Genomic DNA, 19,929 nt, shown 5'->3' with positions numbered 1-19,929 from the left:
ATGATAATCAAGACATTGATGTTTGGAATTCAAGTTCTCTTAAGTTGAAAAAAAAATAAGTAAAGGGTTGTTATCCCAATTTAATGTCGTGGATCATATAACTTTGCATAACATTTTTCCCAATGAGATTTTGTCTACCGATTTTTTTTAACGAACACTATATTAATTTGAAGTGATAGTTATTTTGTCATTTTGAATTATCTTTCTAGGCTCCGCTGGACGTTAGATCAAACCCCTTAGACAATTTCTAGCTAGCAATGCTCCTTAATGTAGCAAATGGCCAAAGAAACTTCCAAAAAATGCAATTTTCAGGTGTAAAGCCGAGTAGAGATGTCATCTATAGAAATGATTGCAGAATGTGCCAAAATGGGGGCTTTCAAAACAGGCTATAAACATACAGCAAAATATAAGCGATTAGGAGTTTCTATCAGCTATCTCAGTTCTAATGCACTGGCATACATGCATGTAAAATGCGAAAGCATAACCACATGAACCTTCGACAGAATGCTGTAAGAGATATACACAAAAATTTGTTTTGTTGAAATTTTCGGTCATATACAAGCTCCCGATCTCGAATCCAAATTCCACATTTTACTAATTCTGCCCGGCATATGCAAAGTCATAGAAATTGGCATCACAAATGAAGATAGTAAGGATCTCCACCCAATAGATTTGTTGAAAAGGAGCAATGCTAAAGGATCTTGTAGAAAAGCAATGAGGAGGAGGATAAATTTTGACATCAATTCATCATGGCTAGCATCTATTTTATTTTCAAAGGTTTTTATCTTCGAGATGTTGCAAAGAGTCTATATGAAGGTTTTCATCTTCGAGATGTTGCAAAGAGTCTATATGAAAGATGTATGTTCTTTATAGTGAATATGAAAGTATATCGAAGGAAACATTAGACTTGGGAAACATAGGGCTCATATCATTAGAAGGTGACAACAAGCCATGCAAATGTTGTCCTTGAAAGAGAAATTATGATGATAGGGTTATATGTACAAATGAAGGGATGAAGATGGAGAACTACCTCAACATAATTCATGACTTGGTTTTATCGTAATTAAAATTAGTTTTTACGTTTTATCTTTGTAAAAGTTATGTTAATCCTAACTTGTCTCTAAAAAGGGTAGTTATCCTAAGTGGTTAATTCAGGTAGTTGTTCTAAGTGATTCTCCTAAGTAGTTAGGCTAAGTGGTTAGGAGGTAGTTATTCTATCAAGTCTATAATACAAGGCTTTTGCATTGTAAAGGGAGACTCTTAAGGGGGGGAGACTATGGAGAAATTTTCAGAGAAATAGTTTGATGACTTTTGTGTCTACACTTTGTACAAAAGAATTCTTGGGATTGTAGAATTTCATGGAAACAATAAAGAATGCATTTAGCTCGTATGTTCTAGATGTGCTTCTTGAGTTATTATTATTGATTTTTTCGTATGCCAAATTAGTCATATCTTTGGTTTATGTGCAAATCATTTGTCATAGATATTGGAATGTTTGTAATTCATGCAATTGATGTATTTAAACATGATCAAGCTTTGGTATCTTGGTTTGGATGTGCTAGAGTTACCAATCTCTTCGTATGTTGAGATATGTAACCCTTCTTTCATCATCATTGCAAGTTAAAACTTAATTTGTGCTTAAACCCCCTTTGTATCTATCATCATTTGTGAAATCCTATTTGGTGTTCATATGTCTGCCATTGGGGTTTTTGTTATTCACCTTTCTTTAGTTTAGTTTTGTCCCCTTTTTGGTACTTTTAGGTAAAATGTACACAAAAATCCTAAAAACCCCATCATACGAGGGGTATACCCCTCTCAAATCCAAAGGAAGATTCACCACAATCTCTCCAACTGTTGGAACGATTGTCACTGCTCTTCAGGCAAATAGGGTCAGATTTGGAGAATCAATCATAGTGACAAATCTATTTACCAACATGATGAAATAAGGCTCTTTAAGGATTATGTGGATGTGTTGTCTTTGTCTAGAATGAAGAAGGTGTACATCAGATCTGTGTGTGGACATATTGGCTTGTGGAGCAACAGTGAGATTTCACTATGGTGTAAGTGTGTATAGGTGTTGTGTGGAAACTATCCGAAGGTGTTTTGGATGGTGAATATTGATGGTATGTTGTGTTTCCAAAAGACTGATTATGTTTTTATTGGTCTGAAAACTATATAACTATTTTAGGTGACTGATCTGTTGAACGATATCTTTGTTTGGTGGTTTGTGGTTGTACTAGAGATATGTATTAGATGGATGTGTGGATTGGAGAGGAATGGTAATGGAAGATCAATCTCTTCATATGTAAATCTTCAAATGGATAGATGTCTTACTGTGAGAGCTATTTATGTATGTGTTAAGGGATAATGAAATTATAGGATGTTGCAAAGGAATGCGTTGCATTTCTTGACTTGCTGGTACTCTAAAGGTATTGTGGATTATTGATTTATGTTTCCTCACACTTTATGTTTCTTCTGTGATGGTTTACAAGTCTTACTATTTTTGGTCTAGATTAAAAGTTTGTGTAAGATAGATTGGTATGATGTGTTTTGGTCCAAGCAGTTGCATGTGGTGAGTGCAGAACCTTTTTGGAGATAATTGGAAGGTGTGTCGACATGGTGTGAATCTTTACACATCTCTTTTGCCTTTCACATGTGTTTTATAGATCGTTTTATAGGTTGTTTATAGAACAAGTATTATAGTACTCTAGATCTAGTTTCTAAACTTCCATTCTTTTATTTTTTTAAATAATTAAGATTAAAAGTGTCGGAAGTTGTGTGTACATAAAAGTGAAGTTATTTTTCTTAATAAAAGATGACATTATGTTTAATGTGTAACCCTGTTTATAGTTCCATTAAGTATTTTTTTTTAAATGCTTGATAAAAATATAATTAGAAGTGATTATTAGAAGTTGTGTATATTTTTGTGAATTTTCAAAGTCGATGCATCTTTAAAATTACATAATAGAGTATCCACATCACATAACTAGCAAAAAAAAAACTAAAAATATAATATTTTTTAATGTACAAAGAATGAAACATAAACTTTTTTTTATTAATGAAGGACAATTTTCCACATTATGTAATCAACATTGTTATAGTAAACATACATGATTATATGTATGCATGTATACATATATGAAATATGTTGATTTTTTTGTAAACCATGTAGTTATCAATGCCTTAAGAAATTTCAATTAAAAATACTCTAATTTTGTAATGTTTTACAAATGGATAATAAGATAATTTTATGTAATTAAAAGCATCTAATTATATATATAAAAAAAAAATCATGTGTATGTGTGCATGTACATGTGTACATCTATGTGTAAGTAGGTGTGTGTCTATAAAATTTGATAATTTGTATCTAATTATTTGTTATTTTGAGCAAGTAGCAACATTGCATTTTTTCTATTATAGAGAATTTTGTTACATTTTGAAATAATACAAAAATATTTTCATTGGTAAACAAGCCTAATCTAGATTATGCAACAAGATTTAAATTTAAATTATTACTATTTTTGGTACAACTAGCTGTGATCTATTTGATAACTTATCAAACACCTATTACTATGCAAGAATTGGTAATAATTGTGTCTAGTGTGATCATTCCTCCAAGTTGGTGCTGATCTATTTTCAACACAAATATAAAAAATTATTAGGTTTGGTTCAACCAATCTTTTAAACTAAATCTGACCAAATTCAACCAACTCTTGTTATTCTGCTAAAATGACTTTTTTACTTATGCAAGCATGAGTGCCAATTGAGCCTATACTCATCTTTGTTTTGATTTGGCTTTAAATACATAATCTTTTTAAAAAATATATTTTAGGCTTCAACAGTCCATAAACTCTGGCTTCAACATATCTTTCCAAAAATTTGAACCGTCTTTTTTATTTCTGTTTTCTATTCCTATCTTCTTTGAAATCAGTTTCCTCACTTCCTTGCTGAAATGAAAGGTTCTTCCTCAATGCCTTAGAATTATCTTTGATATTTTAATTTGCTGTTTAAGTTTCAGCTATTATAAAATTGGCTGTGAAAGTACTGTTTCAAATAACATCAGAGACATTAAATACATTAAAGTTTGAATCTGAATCTCAAAGATAAACTAAATAGCCTGGCATATAAGAAAGCATTTATCAAAGACATGCACTATAGTGTTAATCGCGACCATAAATATCGGAGATCTACTTTCTTGGTGAAGCAAAAAAATTTCAACATAAATGTGGGTGCCATAAACTCCATTAAGGCGCAAAAAACTGCATGAATTTTGGGTGTCATTAAACAAGAAATGAATATGTGGATTACCGTTTCAAAATTAGTACAAATAACTTGCTTTTATATTCATTGGAAAGAATACCAAGTTATTTTTTCTGCAAGCACGCCATTTCTGTACTGTATACACAGCCACATGACGCACATACCTCAGGTTTCTCTAAAGTAGCACTTTGACAAAATTTGAAAAGAAGTCTAATCTCTTCTGTGATGCCAATCTTGAATGATTGGCATGAAACAACACAACTTCAGCACCATTTTTGATAAATTTGGGCAAGGGACAAAGTTTCTAGGCCAAAATGAGGGGGCTTTATAGTGTTTTCTATTTATTATGTTTAGGATTAATTATGCTAGGCACATCGGCTCAAATCAAATTTTTATTATAGTTTTCTAGGAATTATCTTGGAATTCTTTGATTGAGATCGAACTTGAGATGCTAGCTGTATCTCTAAAAATAATCTACCATTCTGAAAAACATTGATCAATAACCCCCTATCAAAACTCCTAGATCTGTACATCCATGAGAGATCTTGACTATAGGAGATGACCTTTGCACAACACCTTTAGTCCCCCTCTCAAAAATTTGGGGGCAATCTTCCACCTTTAATAACTGCTATTTATGAACACCCACTAGAGGCTTCAACCCAATATCACTCACCCCCAAACATCTGACAAGTCGAATGATGCTATACCATGCTTTCATTTGTATATTTAATCTTTGATTTCTAATTTATTTAGAGTGTGGGCTATTTTTTTTGAATCTCTATGTACATACAACCACTCAATGCCAAGGATAACAATTTTTTTTTTTTATATTTGAATAACGTGATTTTGTGTTTATCAATATTACAACAACACTGGACCTGTTGCAGAATGTTTGAAAGATTCAATTTTTAACCTAAATCCTCAAGGCATTTAGCAAGTAGAATCATATTGTGAGCTTATATAAAAAATAATATAATAATCCATTTGCTCCAAATAAACTCTACTGAATTTCTTTTGATCAATACTAGTAAATTTAAAGCTTGAAAACAACTAGCTCATATAATCTAAAAAGGTGAAATGGATGCTTCATTATATGCATAGTGCAACAAAGAGCCATGTAAGAGCTCAACCCAAAAAACCATTAAAATGGTGCACTGAATATAACAAGCCATAATGAAGATAAGTTATCCCATATATCCGTATATCCATAGTGCTCATGATCTAACATCTAGGAAAAAATGATGTTTTGTTTGCATGCCAAATGAAGTCCTAGTAAGACAAGGGAAGGATATGCCTAATGTTCCTATTGATGGCAACTTGTGCCCACCATAATCATTAGATAATCTTAGCAATTTACAGATTTCTTTTGCTAAGGGATTCAAAATGATATTAGTATTTTGATCGAGAAGGAATCTTTGTACTATGCATTTAGAGATTTTCTTTGTTGTCTAAAGGATTTAAAATTATTTATTTATTTTTCTATCGAAGAGATTTAAAATGATGTATTTACTTTGTTGTTCTTGCTACATTATTATTATTATTATTTAACTTAAAATGGCCTTCATTGGAGAGTTATAACAAGGCTTATATGGACAACCTTGGACCCAATAATACGGAGAAACTCCTCTAGTTAACCTAGAAAGTTAGTGAGCACATGGACAAGATGAAATCAAATCATGAAAGAAGAATATGGAATTTGGAGGTGAGTGTGGAACAAATAAAAGGAAGTTTGAAAAATTTGGTTGAGATCAACAAGGCCGCCATAAATAATAGTTCTGAAGGCTTGATGAGGGTCAATAATATGATTGTGGATTACAGGGTTGATCCCATTGCCAGTGTGACTCCCTCAAACTCCAAGCAGAAAAAGAAAGTGAAAGGTGCAGGTGGTTAGATTTCTCGTCCCCATACTACGATAGGTCCATGTACCCATACCAGGAGCAAGGCAGCTCCAGATTTATCATGGACGAGTTGGAGGCTATCAACATGAAATTTATTCAGAAGAATGCAGATCTGTTGCATTCTTATCAGTAGGTCTCCGTTTCTACTAGTCTTAGTCTATTTTGTGTTTTAAGTTGTTTTGTGTGCTTGGCTCAAGTTGCTTTAGCTTTTGCTGTTGGTTCTATACTTTGATGCTTATTCTCTTGTTATTGTAAAACTTTTGGGTTTCGGGTCCCTGTAAAACCCGTTTACCTTAATTAAAAACAAGGCTTATAGCATAAGGAACTATCTCATACTCCTATGTATGTAATAGGCATCTAATTGTGCTTCAAAAATTACAAGGCATAGATATATATGTTTTGTTAAAATGAGAAAATATGTTCAAATAGAAAAAATATTAGATTAAGACTAAAATATTTTATTAAATTAAGACTAAAATATTTTATTAATTTATATTTATGTGTTCAGCTAGATTTCATTAATAATATTGTAGATGTGTATTTAGGTTTTACAAGCTGAAAAAGAAAAAGGTTTATTATGAAAGTTGAAACAATTGAACTCACATGTAAAATCCTTCTCTTCTATTGTATTAAGACAAGAAAACAAATTTATATAATATTTATTCATAGTGTTAATAGTTCAAAATATTATACTTCTATACAAACAATGAACAAATTTAACCAAATTTAACAAAATACATTATATAATGTTAAATTTTATTTATGTCTTCTCTATTTACCTATTGGCTTATCCCTTGCACCTATGACTGCAAGTGCTTGTATTAATAATGTTATGAATTTAATACATAAAAAAGACTCTAATACCAGAACATATAAATCTAGATATCATTATATGATTATAAATACCTATACTTTTTAAACATTAGAAATATAAAACGTTTCTACAAATATTCTAGATTCTTTAGAAATTAAAAAAAAAAGAGTCCTAGCCCTCACAATGTATTTCCAAGTAACCGTGGAATCCTGGAAAGATGGAAAATGCTGAATACGTGAAAATTGACTGGACTTGTCTGCAGTGCGAGGTGTCTCTGAAACCAAATTTCTTCCAACAAAAGAGGGAGTTTCTGTTCAATTGCTACCAATTTGGCGATGGACGAAAAAAGGGCATCGTCCTGCTTAAGCCTTCTTTTTGCAGTTACAGTGTTTATTCATCTGAAGAGTTATGGCGCTGCAGTCCAGGCTGGAGATACTCTTTCCTTGGGTTCCTCACTTGCTGGAAATCAGACATTAATTTCAAAGAATGGCACTTTTGAATTTGGATTCTTCAGCCCAAATGGGGGCAATAACTGGTATATTGGAATCTGGTATGCCAATATAGCAGAGAAGACGATTGTTTGGGTGGCTAACAGGGAGACTCCCGCCAGAAACAAGCCTGGCATTTTGAAGCTGTCAAGACAAGGTAAACTGAGATTGTTTGATGCAGAGGGCGCGTCTATTTGGTCAGTCAACAAATCCATCAAGGCAAGCCGGGCTGTGATATTAGATTCTGGTAATTTCTTAATGCTGAGCAATAACAATAAACCAGAAACTGAGTGGCAGAGTTTCGACAATCCCGTAGATACATTGCTGTCCGGGATGAGATTCGGTGGACAGCAAAAGCTAGTCTCTTGGAAAAATTCATTGGATCCCGCTCTCGGGCTTTTCTCCTATCACATGGATCCATCAGGGGCCAAACGATTGGTGCTAACATGGAATAATTCTGTACAGTATTGGAAGAGCGGAACTTGGGACGGCAATACTTTCAGTGACATTCCAGAAATCCTAGTCGAAGGGCTCTATAATGTCAGCGTTGAAAGTAGCAGCTCCGGTTTGTATGTCAGTTATAAATTGATAACTAACATCAATGGGTTGTCGCGTGTTTTCCTAACGAAGTCCGGAGACTATGGAAATGCTTTGTATGATGGCAGTAAGTGGAACATGTTCTGGTCTGTGCCTAGAGATGAATGTGCCGTATATGGTCTCTGTGGCGCTTATGGAATCTGCAACTCCTGCAACAATCTTCAGTTCTGCAGCTGCGTGGAAGGCTTCACTCCCAAAGACAATAAGGCCTGGGATTCGAAAGAGTGGTGGTCCAATGGCTGTGTTCACCAGAGACCGTTAAATTGTGGTGCCAAAAATGGTAGCACCGACGGATTCATCGACTCCAATGCAATGTTGCCCAATGATTACCCATCATCATTCCCTGCACCCACAAAAAATGATTGCGAGAAAGCCTGCCTCGGCAACTGCTCTTGCACTGCTTATAGTTTGAATCCACTTTCAGGGTCCTGCCAAATCTGGTCCGGACATTTGTTAAACTTGCGCAGTTCTAGTCCATCAAAAGTAATTCAAATGTTTTCATTCGAGTAGCTGCCTCTGCCCTTCCAAATTTTGATACACCACCCTCCAAACTCAAAACCATCTTAACTGTAGTGCTTTGTGCTTTTAGTGCTCTCGCCATTACTTTGGGTATCTTTTCATTTTTAATGTGGAGGAGGTATCGGCTACGACAAGTGGAGAGTTGTGCAGATTCCTCCAACTCTTTTCTCAGAGTGTTCAGTTACTAGGAGTTGAAGATCGCAACTAGGAATTTCAGGTCTATGTTGGGGAGCGGAGGATTCGGCTCAGTGTTCAAAGGATCTTTGGCAGACGGTACGCTTGTGGCCGTAAAGAAATTGGAAGGTTCAAGCCGAGATGATAAGCAATTCCGAACGGAAATCAGTTCCCTTGGAAACATACAACATGCAAATTTGACTAGGCTTCGAGGGTTTTGTGCAGAAGGATCCAGACAGTTACTGGTTTATGATTACATGCCCAACGGCTCTCTGAATTCCTTACTCTTCACTGGTAATTCCAAAAGTAAAAGGAAGGTACTCGACTGGAAGACCCGATAACAGATCGCTTTAGGTACTGCACGAGGTTTAGTTTACCTCCATGAGGAATGTAGAGATCGCATCATTCACGGGGATATAAAGCCCGAGAACATTCTGCTGGACGCTAATTATTCATCCAAGTTGGCCGATTTTGGATTCGCAAAGCTTGTGAGTAGAGATTTCAGCCGTATCCTGACCACAACAAGAGGAACGAGAGGTTATTTATGGCTCCAGAATGGATTTCCGGCCTTCCCATCACTCCAAAGGTTGATGTATACAGTTTTGGCATGACCCTTTTGGAAATCATTTCCGGACAAAGAAGTCTGGATTTAAACTTGAAAGATTCAAGTAAGTATTACTTTCCCACATGGGCTGCAACCCAAATTTCTCAGGGGAACACAATTAATATTGTGGAAGAGGGTGTTGCAGAGGAGAAAGATATTGAAGAGGTGACAAGAGTAACCGTGATAGCGTTGTTATGCATTGAAAAAGATGAGGAGGTGAGGCCAAGCATGGAGCAATTGTTGCTAATGCTGGAAGGGAAGATGGAGACTCAAACTCCGTGGATTTCAAACTCCGCAGTTATGGACAAGCAAGTAAACAGAAGCGATAGTGATGGCGATGTGATGGCGTTAGAATAATGTAAGTGGAGAATGCATCTTAAAACGAAGTAGGAGGTTGCACACAACTTAAGCTTAGAAAGTTTGTTAACATGTACATTAATTATTGTTTGCGCTTGACATTAATTATTACTAGCGTTTGGATTAAAAGGAGGTGTAATAGTTATGTCTATAGTAAAATATATTTTAAATAATATTTTGGAGGTTTGAGTATTAAATTAATTAATCATTTGATTTGTTTATTCTTAAGATTCATATAGATGACTATTGTTAAACACTTTTAATACTCTCTACACAACTCAATATGAGTCAAGTGAAAAAATAATTGATCTAAGTTTAATTAGAAATCGGCTAACACTCTATTAATATTTTATTGTTTAATTAGAAATTGGCTAGCACTCTATTAATATTTTATTAAGTTTACAAGGAATGATGAACATAACCTGTTGTGTCAATTTCCAATGCAATAAAAGATTTAGTTTACCCTAGAAACCAATAAAGAAGCTCTATTTACACGTGAAGTTTGAAATCCAGATTGAGAATTTCCAGCAAAGTCATGGTAGAAAAGCTTTAACCTCCACAAAATCAACTTAATGATCACCTACCAAAATATAGTTAGTTTCAAGTATAAATCTCTAATGACGTATCAATTTTTTCATACTTCCAATCCTTTGATATAAGACCTCTCTCATTTAGACACACTAATGTCAAACTCCTCCCATATCTAAAAGCTTCTCCAATCTTTAAATCTCTAATATCAATCCTCCCATAACCACTATTGCAATATCAAACTCCTCCCATATATATGTGTGTGTGTATGTGTGTGTGTGTGTGTGTGTGTGTGTGTGTGTGTATATATATACACACACATATGTATATGTATGTATGTATGTATGTATATATATGTATATAGATGTATATACATACATACATACATACATACATACATATATATATATATGTGTGTGTGTGTGTGTGTGTGTGTGTGTGTGTGTATACACACACACATACATGCATATATACATGTGTATACATGTATATATATGTATTACACACACACACACAAATATATATATATATATATATATATATATATGTTCTGGGATATCACAACATGACAAAATTTTAAGAAATTAGAAAAAAATGGAATTTTTTTATTGATTCATATTTTAGAAGAGATATCAAACATCTCCCATATCCAACACCACAATATCATACTTTTATAATACCTTGAAAGGTATTGGGCATCAACCTTGTGTGATACTAAAAAAGGTATCAAACTTTGACCTTATTTGATACCTCAAACAAATCAAACTTTAGCCTTCTCCAATACTTTAAAAGGTCCCAATATATTTTCATGGCAAAAAAATGGTGGACGGAGTCCTTTACTTGATGCATTGACAAGTCAATCTCAACCTAGGTTGATATGTAGGTATAATGGATACCTTATAGCATAATATTAATGTTCTTGAAGCATTTTTAGTACTAATTTATATGTTGTATTTTGCATTTGAACTTGATACTAATTTTATCATTTAAAAATTTTATAGTTATAAATTTATTAAGATATTATCATTTGATAGTATCAATTATCTCTTTTTCAAATTATCAAATGTAATTGATGATATGTACTAATTGAATATTTAGTTATATTAATACTTATGTTCAATTCATAAGATGTAGATTACTTTAGCCTAGATTGTCTAATGGAAGAAAGGTGAGAAGTATAATGTCATATCAAGAAATACTATATGAGTTTGATATCAAATATATGATTATGGTATGATAATATTTAGGTATAATATTATGTGAAGAGAGTAATTCAGTACTTAAATTTCAAATTTATTTCTTTAATATTTTACAAGTCAGTCATTTTTAAATGTAGATTGTCATATAATCTATCCTCGTTTTAAAAGATCTTTAAAAAAAAAGAGAATCAATGGGATATCATTATAATCCCCACCAAAATTTCATGGTTCATACCATCCCCTTCAAATTCCTTAAAAGCATAGGCTTCATACAAATATTCCTTCTCAAATTCTTCATTAGACTAGTCTTCTTCAGAAGTATTTAAATTGAGCAAGGGAGTAGCCTTAGAATAAATTTAGAGATTTTATCCATCATCTTAAGGGTTTTTTAAGAATTCCCTTTCTATTTATCATCGTCCCCAAGAATTCCCACTTCACTAAATGACCTTAAAATTTTGTTGTCCAGTCTAATAGACCTTCTCCAACCTCTAATAGCCCTCGCATAGTGGTCTAGATATATCATGATCATTAATTTACTTCATATTAGGGACAAAGGTGGTGTCAAAAATCAATTTAGAATTAGACAAATTTTATTTTAATTTACTTATATTTATTAATTTTAAAATTGGATGGGATCTATGCCTTATTAAGCCTATCCCCTTTTATTAATAGAATAATATTCTCAAGTGTTAAGTAATTTTTCTAAAAGAGGAAAATGGTATCCATGTACAATGGAAAGTCTAACCTAAAAAATGCATTATTTTGTGAGGTGCTAAACTACTTCATTCCATGGAGATGTTTTGATTAGATAAATTGGGATAAGGCCCGAGTCCTTTTACATATTAGCCAACTAGGAAATAAAGAGGGATCTCAAAGGTAGTGAGAATATCATTAAAATAAAGACTACACACTACAAATAGACCAACATATAAAAAAAGAAAAGAAAAGGGAGACTAGGAGAAGACTAAAAAACCCAAACAAAACCAATTACTAATTTCCCAAAAGACTCAAACCCTTCACCACCTACCATTCCTTGTTAACTAGATCGAGATTGTCTAGAAAAAAATAGGTCATTGTTTGTAGATACCTCCATGGAGATGTTAGGGTAGCTCTTTTGTAGCCATTTTGATGCCTAATAACCACCTTGACCTCTAGAGAAAATAATTAATGTATTTAGTCTTCCTACTTTTTCCAAACCTTAAAACCTTCCAACCTTTATAGATCACACCTATGACTTGGCTTATCATAGCTTCAATCATAGTGAACCTTACCTCTCATGAAAATATACCTCTTCATCTAAGATTTGACAAACTATTATGTTAGGACCTTATCATGTACTTGTATTGCCCAAAAATATAGAGGGATTATACCCTAGGTAAATAGATTCCACCTTATTTTATTTATTTATAATTTAACAAATAAGGAAGGCTCAACATGAGCCCTTTAACCTCCCATGGACATATTGGAGGGATAGTTGATAACACAAAAGATAGTAAAAAACTTAGATGTGAGAGAGAGAGATCATAAGGGATGAGTTGAATATAGGGATTATGAAAGGTGGCGCTTAAAAAATGATATAAATAATTATCACCAACTAAAAAGAGAGAATGAAATAAGACTTCAAACAAGTCTTGGATAAAATTACATCTAGATGTCATGACGGGTTTAACTCCTTCACAAGTATTGTTGTCTATAATTGGTCCTATTAAATTAGTCTACACATGATTGATTTTAAAGGTCACAAGTACACTATACTTTTAACCACTATTAAAATCATTATTGCCAGGCAACTCCATATATAAAGATTTTCTATCAAGCATACAAGATTGTGTCAAGTCCAAATGGAAAGAGGTACTAAGGATGGAAAGCCACATAATTTTTTATAAGAAGATTAAAACTAAAGTTGATAGATCATCAATATTTAACTATTTCAACTCCAATTGTCAAGCCCAATACCCTCATTCACTAGGAAATTAGCAACCATATTGGCCTCCTAAAAATTATGGTAAACTTTGACACATCTAGCTATTGTTACATATTAAGCATGTGTGGAATTTGATTGATTGAGTATGTAATAAATTTATGAAATTTTAACTAATGAAAGGCATGTGGTAGAGTTTGATAGATTTCACTTAACTGTCTTATCTTACCTAGTCCTTGAGGTCAATTTATGAACACATGGTATGAAAATCGATGAAATTGTATCCAAACTAGCCACAAAATTTGGATCTCCTCATATTAGACCTATGAATGTGTCTTCTTGGGTGATTTTATTTATTATTAATAAAGTTTCTTGGTAATTTCCAATTAGTTAATCATAGTTTTGAAATGTGAATTATTCTACTAATAATTAGAAATGAAAGAAAACTAAGTTGTTAATCAGTTATATTATTAAAAAATGTTACATTTATGTGAAGTATGTTTATTTAATTTTTTTGTGGATGGATAAATAAATTTAAATTTATTTATTTTTAAATATCTCATTTAAATATTAGCTCTTACTCAAATGTTAAATGTGAAAATAGGAAAATACTTTAGTACATCTTAATATCTTATGTTAAGACTTATATTAGACAAGTTATGCTATTTCATCATTATGTAAGAGGAAAATTTGGAGAGAAAATTACACAAACACATATACATATGTACACACATATACACATGTACATACATACATACATACATACATACATACATACATACATACATACATACATACATACATACATACATACATACATGTGTATGTATGTATATGCATATGCATATGCATATGTATATGTATATGTATATGCATATCTATGCATATGCATATGTATATGTATAAGTATATGTATACACATGATTTTTCAAAGTCAATGCATCTTTAAAATTGCATAATAGAGTATGCACATCACATAACTAGCAAAAAAATGACTAAAAATATCATTTTTTTTAATGTACAAAGAATGAAACATAAACTTTATTATTAATTTTGATAAACATTTTAAAGGACAATTTTCCACATTATGTAATGGGCATTGTCATAGTAGATATACATGATTATATGTAAGCATATATGAAATGTGTTAAAATTTTGTAAACCATGTAGTTATCAATGCCTTAAGAACTGTCAATTAAAGATAGTCTAATTTTGTAATGTTTTACAAATGGAGTATAACATAATATTATGTTTTTAAAAACATCTCATTATATGTAAAAATAATTTTCTTTTGTGTGTGTGCACATGTATGTGTAAGTAGGTGGGTGTCTATAAAATTTGATAGTTTGTATCTAATTATTTGTTATTTTCTTCAAGTAGCAAAATTGTATTTCTTCTATTATAGTGGATTTTGTTACATTTTGAAATAACACATCATTGATAAACAATCCTAATCTACAGTATGCAACAAGATTTAAATTTTTATTGAAAATCACATTTGAAACCTCTAAACCTTTTTTGAATTCAAAGTGATTTACAAAGAATAGAATTATAAATTAAAGAAAAAATCAAAGTGGTTTGTTGACAACAGATGCTCATGGTAGATAAAATCTTATTAGGAAAAATGTTTATTTGGACAACAACTATTGACATTGTTTTCTTCTAACCTAAGTGGACTTGGATTCCAAATATCAATGACCTGATTGATATGGTGGACAAATCAAAGTATTGACTTGGTAGGGAAATATATGTACATTATTAGTAATGTCATGAATTTAAGACATGTTAAAAAAACTCTAATACAAAACATATAGTCACAATTGACCTTACCTACTCACAATGTATTTCCAAGTAAAAAATGTTTATCTGACCCACTGCAAGAAATGGGGACAACAACTATTGACATTGTTTTCTTCTAACTCAAGAGGACTTGAATTCTGAATATCAATGACTTGATTGATATGGTGGACAAATCAAAGTATTGACTTGGTATGGAAATCTTCTATTCAAGATGTGGACAATACATCCATGAATTTCAAACTTTTTTACTGCATAAGTTTGAGCTATTAATTAGCATTTCAGACTATCCCAAAAGTCATTATTAAGATACAATTGATAAAATATAAACTAGATAATAACTATTAATAATGTTATGAGTTTAAGACACACAAAAAAAACTCTAATTCCAAAACATATAAACCTACATATCGTTATATGATTATTACAAATACCTATAAATTTTAAACATTAGAAATATAAAACGTTTCTACCAGTGTTCTATATTTACGCCAGAGGCGTTCCTACAGTCGCAGCAGGGGGGAGTGAAGGCATCCGTGTATACACTAAAGAAAACGGAAACCTTGGCCATGCATTGTAACTGCTCCAAGTAAACGTTTAGGTTGCGATTGTCATTCCTCTCTAACGCATGTACGTTACTGTAAATGTTCAGGTTGCGATTGCCATTCTGCTTCAATGTAACGCAATGTAACGTTATTGCCACTTTTGTCTTCATCAATCGCTGCCCTTGATTAATCGCTGTCTTCTATCCACCGTTGTTGTTTATTAAGAAAATCGACTGCTACCTTTGCTTAATATTTTTTTGGGGGGAGGAGACTCTGCCGTGAATTTTCCTCTCTGCAAAATTTGCCTGGTTATGGGTGTTTTGTGATAAAAAGATTTTTGGGGGTTTTCTTTTAATCAATTGGGGAAAAAGGAAATTTTGGAAAGGAGATCGAAAGTTTTGGGGGTTTTGTGACTTAATCACCTGAAGCTGCATTGAAGAAAAAATATGGAAGACGGAACACCACACTGTAAACGTTCAGGTTGCGATTGCCATCCACTTTAGTTTCAATCTATTCAGTTGATAAAGTTGGGCGAAGAGTGCTTCTGCTCGAAGCCAGAGTGCAAATGTTTGCTTCACAGGTACATCTTTGTAGCCATTCTGCTGTGAATTGTAATCACATGTAACCAATTTTTTATTTATTTTAATATAAAAAATTGTAACGATTTTGTTTTGGAATTGTAGGTGATCATTGGAATTTTGTTAGCAACAGGGATGAAAGAGGACAAAGATATTTCCAAGGGCATGGCAATTGTGATAGTACTTATGGTATGCACGTTCGTCTCAGCCTTTGCATGGTCATGGGGGCCTCTTGCATGGCTCATTCCCAACGAAACATTTCCACTAGAAACAAGATCCGCTGGACAAAGTGTCACCGTGTGCGTCAACCTTCTCTTCACATTCGTCATTGCACAGGCATTCCTGTCAATGCTTTGTCATTTCAAATATAGGATTTTCTTATTTTACGCTGGTTGGGTTTTAATCATGTCTACGTTCGTCCTGTTTCTCCTTCTGGAAACAAAGAATGTGCCAATCGAAGAAATGATAGAGAAAGTGTGCAGACAACACTGGCTGTTGAAGAAGTATGTCACAGACTCTGATTTGATCGATGATGAGGATGGTGATGCCTATGCTGATCAAGAAACTGGGAAAGCTAATGGCAAGGCCCATCACAATTCTCAGTTATAATTTGATTTTACTGCATAATTAATTTTCAAGCTTAAAGTTTTTTCTAAGCCTCCCGAATTGATCTACTCTGCATCTCTGATTTGAATGGCTGCTTTTTCATGTCTCAGACAAGGTGTAGAGCTTGAAATTAACCAAGCCCAACCTTAAGTCAATTATGTTCCCCTTTCCCTTCAAAGATACTGAACCTGCAAGAAGAGAACCAAGTTCAGTAGTAGCAGGATCTTCAATATATATATTTAGAAAAAGGGTTCAGAAACAAGATGATATTAAATATGTTAAAAAAAAATCAGAATTAAATGGTGTGAGTTGCACCATTTTTTACTGGAGAACATCATTAAATCTCTCATATCATTGAATTTCATTCAATTTAATATATTGTATTAAATAATAACAATTAAAGATTAAATATTGTTGGGGGAGAGGGAAAAAATTGAGTTCTATTTGGAATTGAGAGTGGGGTTTTTCCTTTTTAAATTTGATATACTTTGTACTATAATTGCATATTAAGCGTACCATATAATTATATTCCAAGTTGATGTGAATTACTCTTAAATGGTAGCTCAAATTTGTGCTCTAGAATTCTTGCAATAGGGTGGAAACATGATCTACAATAGGCACAACTTTGACGAATTTGTGCTGCTATAAAAATGATTTATTTCTCTTCTTAATGAAAGATTTTGAATGAAAGTATAGATGATCAATTTTATGGTATTTTTAATTTTTCAATAAATTACAAAGCTTTTGTTCTTCAATATCAGAATTGTTACTTTCAAACTGTCGTTTCTTTTTAATAGAAAAGATCTTAATTGATAATCAATTTGGATATTAATTGATAAGCTAGAATACAACATTTTCCATAAAATTTAAAATAAGTTTTATTCTTAAAGTTTCTATAATTTAACCACTTAAAATAAATTAAGATTGTGACAAATATCTTTCTATATTTTCAAATATCAATATAGTAACATTTTTTTTTTTCCAAAAATCTACATATAAAGAATGCCCAAATAATATAATAATAAGGAAAAAACCTTAATATAATAGATAGAATGTCTCCAAGACAAGATTGTAGCTATCTTAGATGTTGGACTCAATTTAAGAATGTTTTTCTACTATGCTTATTGATTTAGAAATGTTTGTAATGGATGTGTGTTTGCAAATATCAATTTCTATTTTGAATCAAAATCCCATAGTCTCTTTAATACACTGCAAATAAAAATGAAACTTTCTTCTTTCAAAGAGTTGTTTCCTTAAAAGAACATAAACAATGGTTTTAAATTGCTATTTTCATCTACGAACCATGCTTTACAACCAAGTTTCTATATCTATTATCCCTATTATCATGGATATGGGTGAAAAATAATGAATTATTTTTAGATAATTATATGAAAAAAATCAAATAATGAATAAATAATAAGTAAATAATGTAGATAAATTAAATAGCTCTTAACTCAATAGAAAATAACAAAAAAACATTAAAAAGTTTGAAAAAGATGGGATGAAGAAAAATCTAAAAAAAAGAATGCTTATCCTTAACAAAATTCTAGATCATGTATTTAGCCAACAATGCAAGCAATAAAACAACCATATCTCATAGTACACTAGTGACATGGAAACGATTAGATTTTAATCATAAATACAAATGATTTTAATTTTTTTATCCAAAAAAAAAAAGAAGTGAAAGTGGCACATAAAAGATAATAAAATTAATATAAATTTATTAAAGACATCCATTTGAAGGATGCTCTTATATATTATATAGAAGTGTTTTAGATATCTATACTAATCTAGAAATTTTTAATATGTATAATATAGTTATTTTATTTAACTAAAATTATTAAACTTAAAATTAATATAATTTTCTTAAACATTATTTTATTTTATTTTATAGAATATATAATAATTTATTTATATACTAAAGTATTATATTATTTTACTTAAGAAATGCACAATCTTTTCACTAAAGAATTTTTGAGAAGTAAATGAAAATAGGTTCAATTTGACAAATAGACAATATTTAATAACATGTAAAAAAAAAATCTAAAAGTCTTACTCTAACAATACACCAAATTGAACCCTATCCCTAAACCAAATTGAACCCTAACCCTAATTTAATTGAATAATAAACCAAATTCTAACCCCAATTAGACTCAAATCCTAAGCCTAACTATAATTAAACCCTTATCACAATCAAACCGTACTACAATTGAACCCTAACTATAATTAACTATAACCCATTAAACCCTAACTAAGATTTTCTCTAATTGAACCCCAACCCTAAGCTAATATTAATCCTTAACCCTAATTGTGCTTAAACCATAATGTTAATTAAACTATAACTCAAACAATATTTGAAACGTAACCATAACCCCGAGATTCATCCTACAATAGTAGTTCCTTAATTAAAGTCTAGCCCAAACCCTAACCCTAATTAGCCTTCAATCCTAATTTAGCCCTAAGCCTAATGTATTTGAATCATAACCCTAATTCTAACCTAAACAAATTTTAGTATTATATTAAACCTAACTATAATAAAAATATTACCATAATTAAACCCTAACCTTGATAATATCTGTAATAGAGACCTAATTCAACCCCAATCTAATCATCATTAACCCTTAACCATAACCAAATCATAACTATACCAAAACCTAATCATAATCAAACCCTAACCCTAATCATAACGAAAACTTTATCCTAACCACAATCAAAATCAAATCTAACTGTAATAAAAACCTATAATTTTAGATTAACGTTAACCCTAAACCTAATCTTACCATAATTGAAACCTAATCATAACCTAACACTAAACTTAACTATAACCCCATATAATTTTAAAACACCTACAACTTCAACCCTCATCTAACAACAACTGAACCATAACCCTAAACTAAATTATAACCCTAATTGGACTCTAATCCTAATTGAATTCTAGCCCAAACCCTAACCCTAGTTAAGCTTTAATCTTAATTTAACCCTACTCCTAATGTAATTGAATCATTACCCTAATTGAACTTTAATCCTAATTTAACCCAAACCAT

At 31.8% G+C, this 19,929-nt stretch overlaps 2 protein-coding genes across 2 annotated transcripts; both read left to right on the top strand.

Annotated features, from left to right (window-relative positions):
• The first annotated feature begins 7,307 nt into the window (after positions 1 to 7,307).
• LOC131039975 (G-type lectin S-receptor-like serine/threonine-protein kinase At2g19130) lies at positions 7,308 to 8,567 on the top strand. Its single transcript, XM_057972844.1, has one exon. The coding sequence runs from the start codon at positions 7,308 to 7,310 to the stop codon at positions 8,565 to 8,567; it is 1,260 nt and encodes a 419-aa protein (XP_057828827.1).
• Positions 8,568 to 15,784: 7,217 nt separating this feature from the next.
• Positions 15,785 to 16,888, top strand: LOC131858459 (sugar transport protein 13-like). The gene is made up of 3 exons (XM_059211697.1): positions 15,785 to 15,843; positions 16,182 to 16,281; positions 16,385 to 16,888. The coding sequence occupies exons 1-3, from the start codon at positions 15,785 to 15,787 to the stop codon at positions 16,886 to 16,888; spliced, it is 663 nt and encodes a 220-aa protein (XP_059067680.1).
• The last annotated feature ends 3,041 nt before the right edge of the window (positions 16,889 to 19,929 follow it).

The sequence above is a fragment of the Cryptomeria japonica genome, chromosome 9, assembly GCF_030272615.1.
Source record: "Cryptomeria japonica chromosome 9, Sugi_1.0, whole genome shotgun sequence".
Classification (NCBI taxonomy): domain Eukaryota; kingdom Viridiplantae; phylum Streptophyta; class Pinopsida; order Cupressales; family Cupressaceae; genus Cryptomeria; species Cryptomeria japonica.
The sequence above is the reverse complement of the archived record's forward strand: the minus strand, read 5'-3'. Positions and strand labels throughout refer to the sequence as shown.

Excerpts from the sequence above, each read along its gene's own strand:
- LOC131039975 (XM_057972844.1), top strand. The coding sequence starts at position 7,308 with ATGGACGAAAAAAGGGCATCGTCCTGCTTAAGCCTTCTTTTTGCAGTT.
- LOC131858459 (XM_059211697.1), top strand. The coding sequence starts at position 15,785 with ATGTACGTTACTGTAAATGTTCAGGTTGCGATTGCCATTCTGCTTCAA. Across the intron at positions 15,844-16,181 it reads CTGCTTCAATGTAACGCAAT|GTTGCGATTGCCATCCACTT; the intron begins GTAACGTTATTG and ends GTAAACGTTCAG. Across the intron at positions 16,282-16,384 it reads TGCAAATGTTTGCTTCACAG|GTGATCATTGGAATTTTGTT; the intron begins GTACATCTTTGT and ends TTGGAATTGTAG.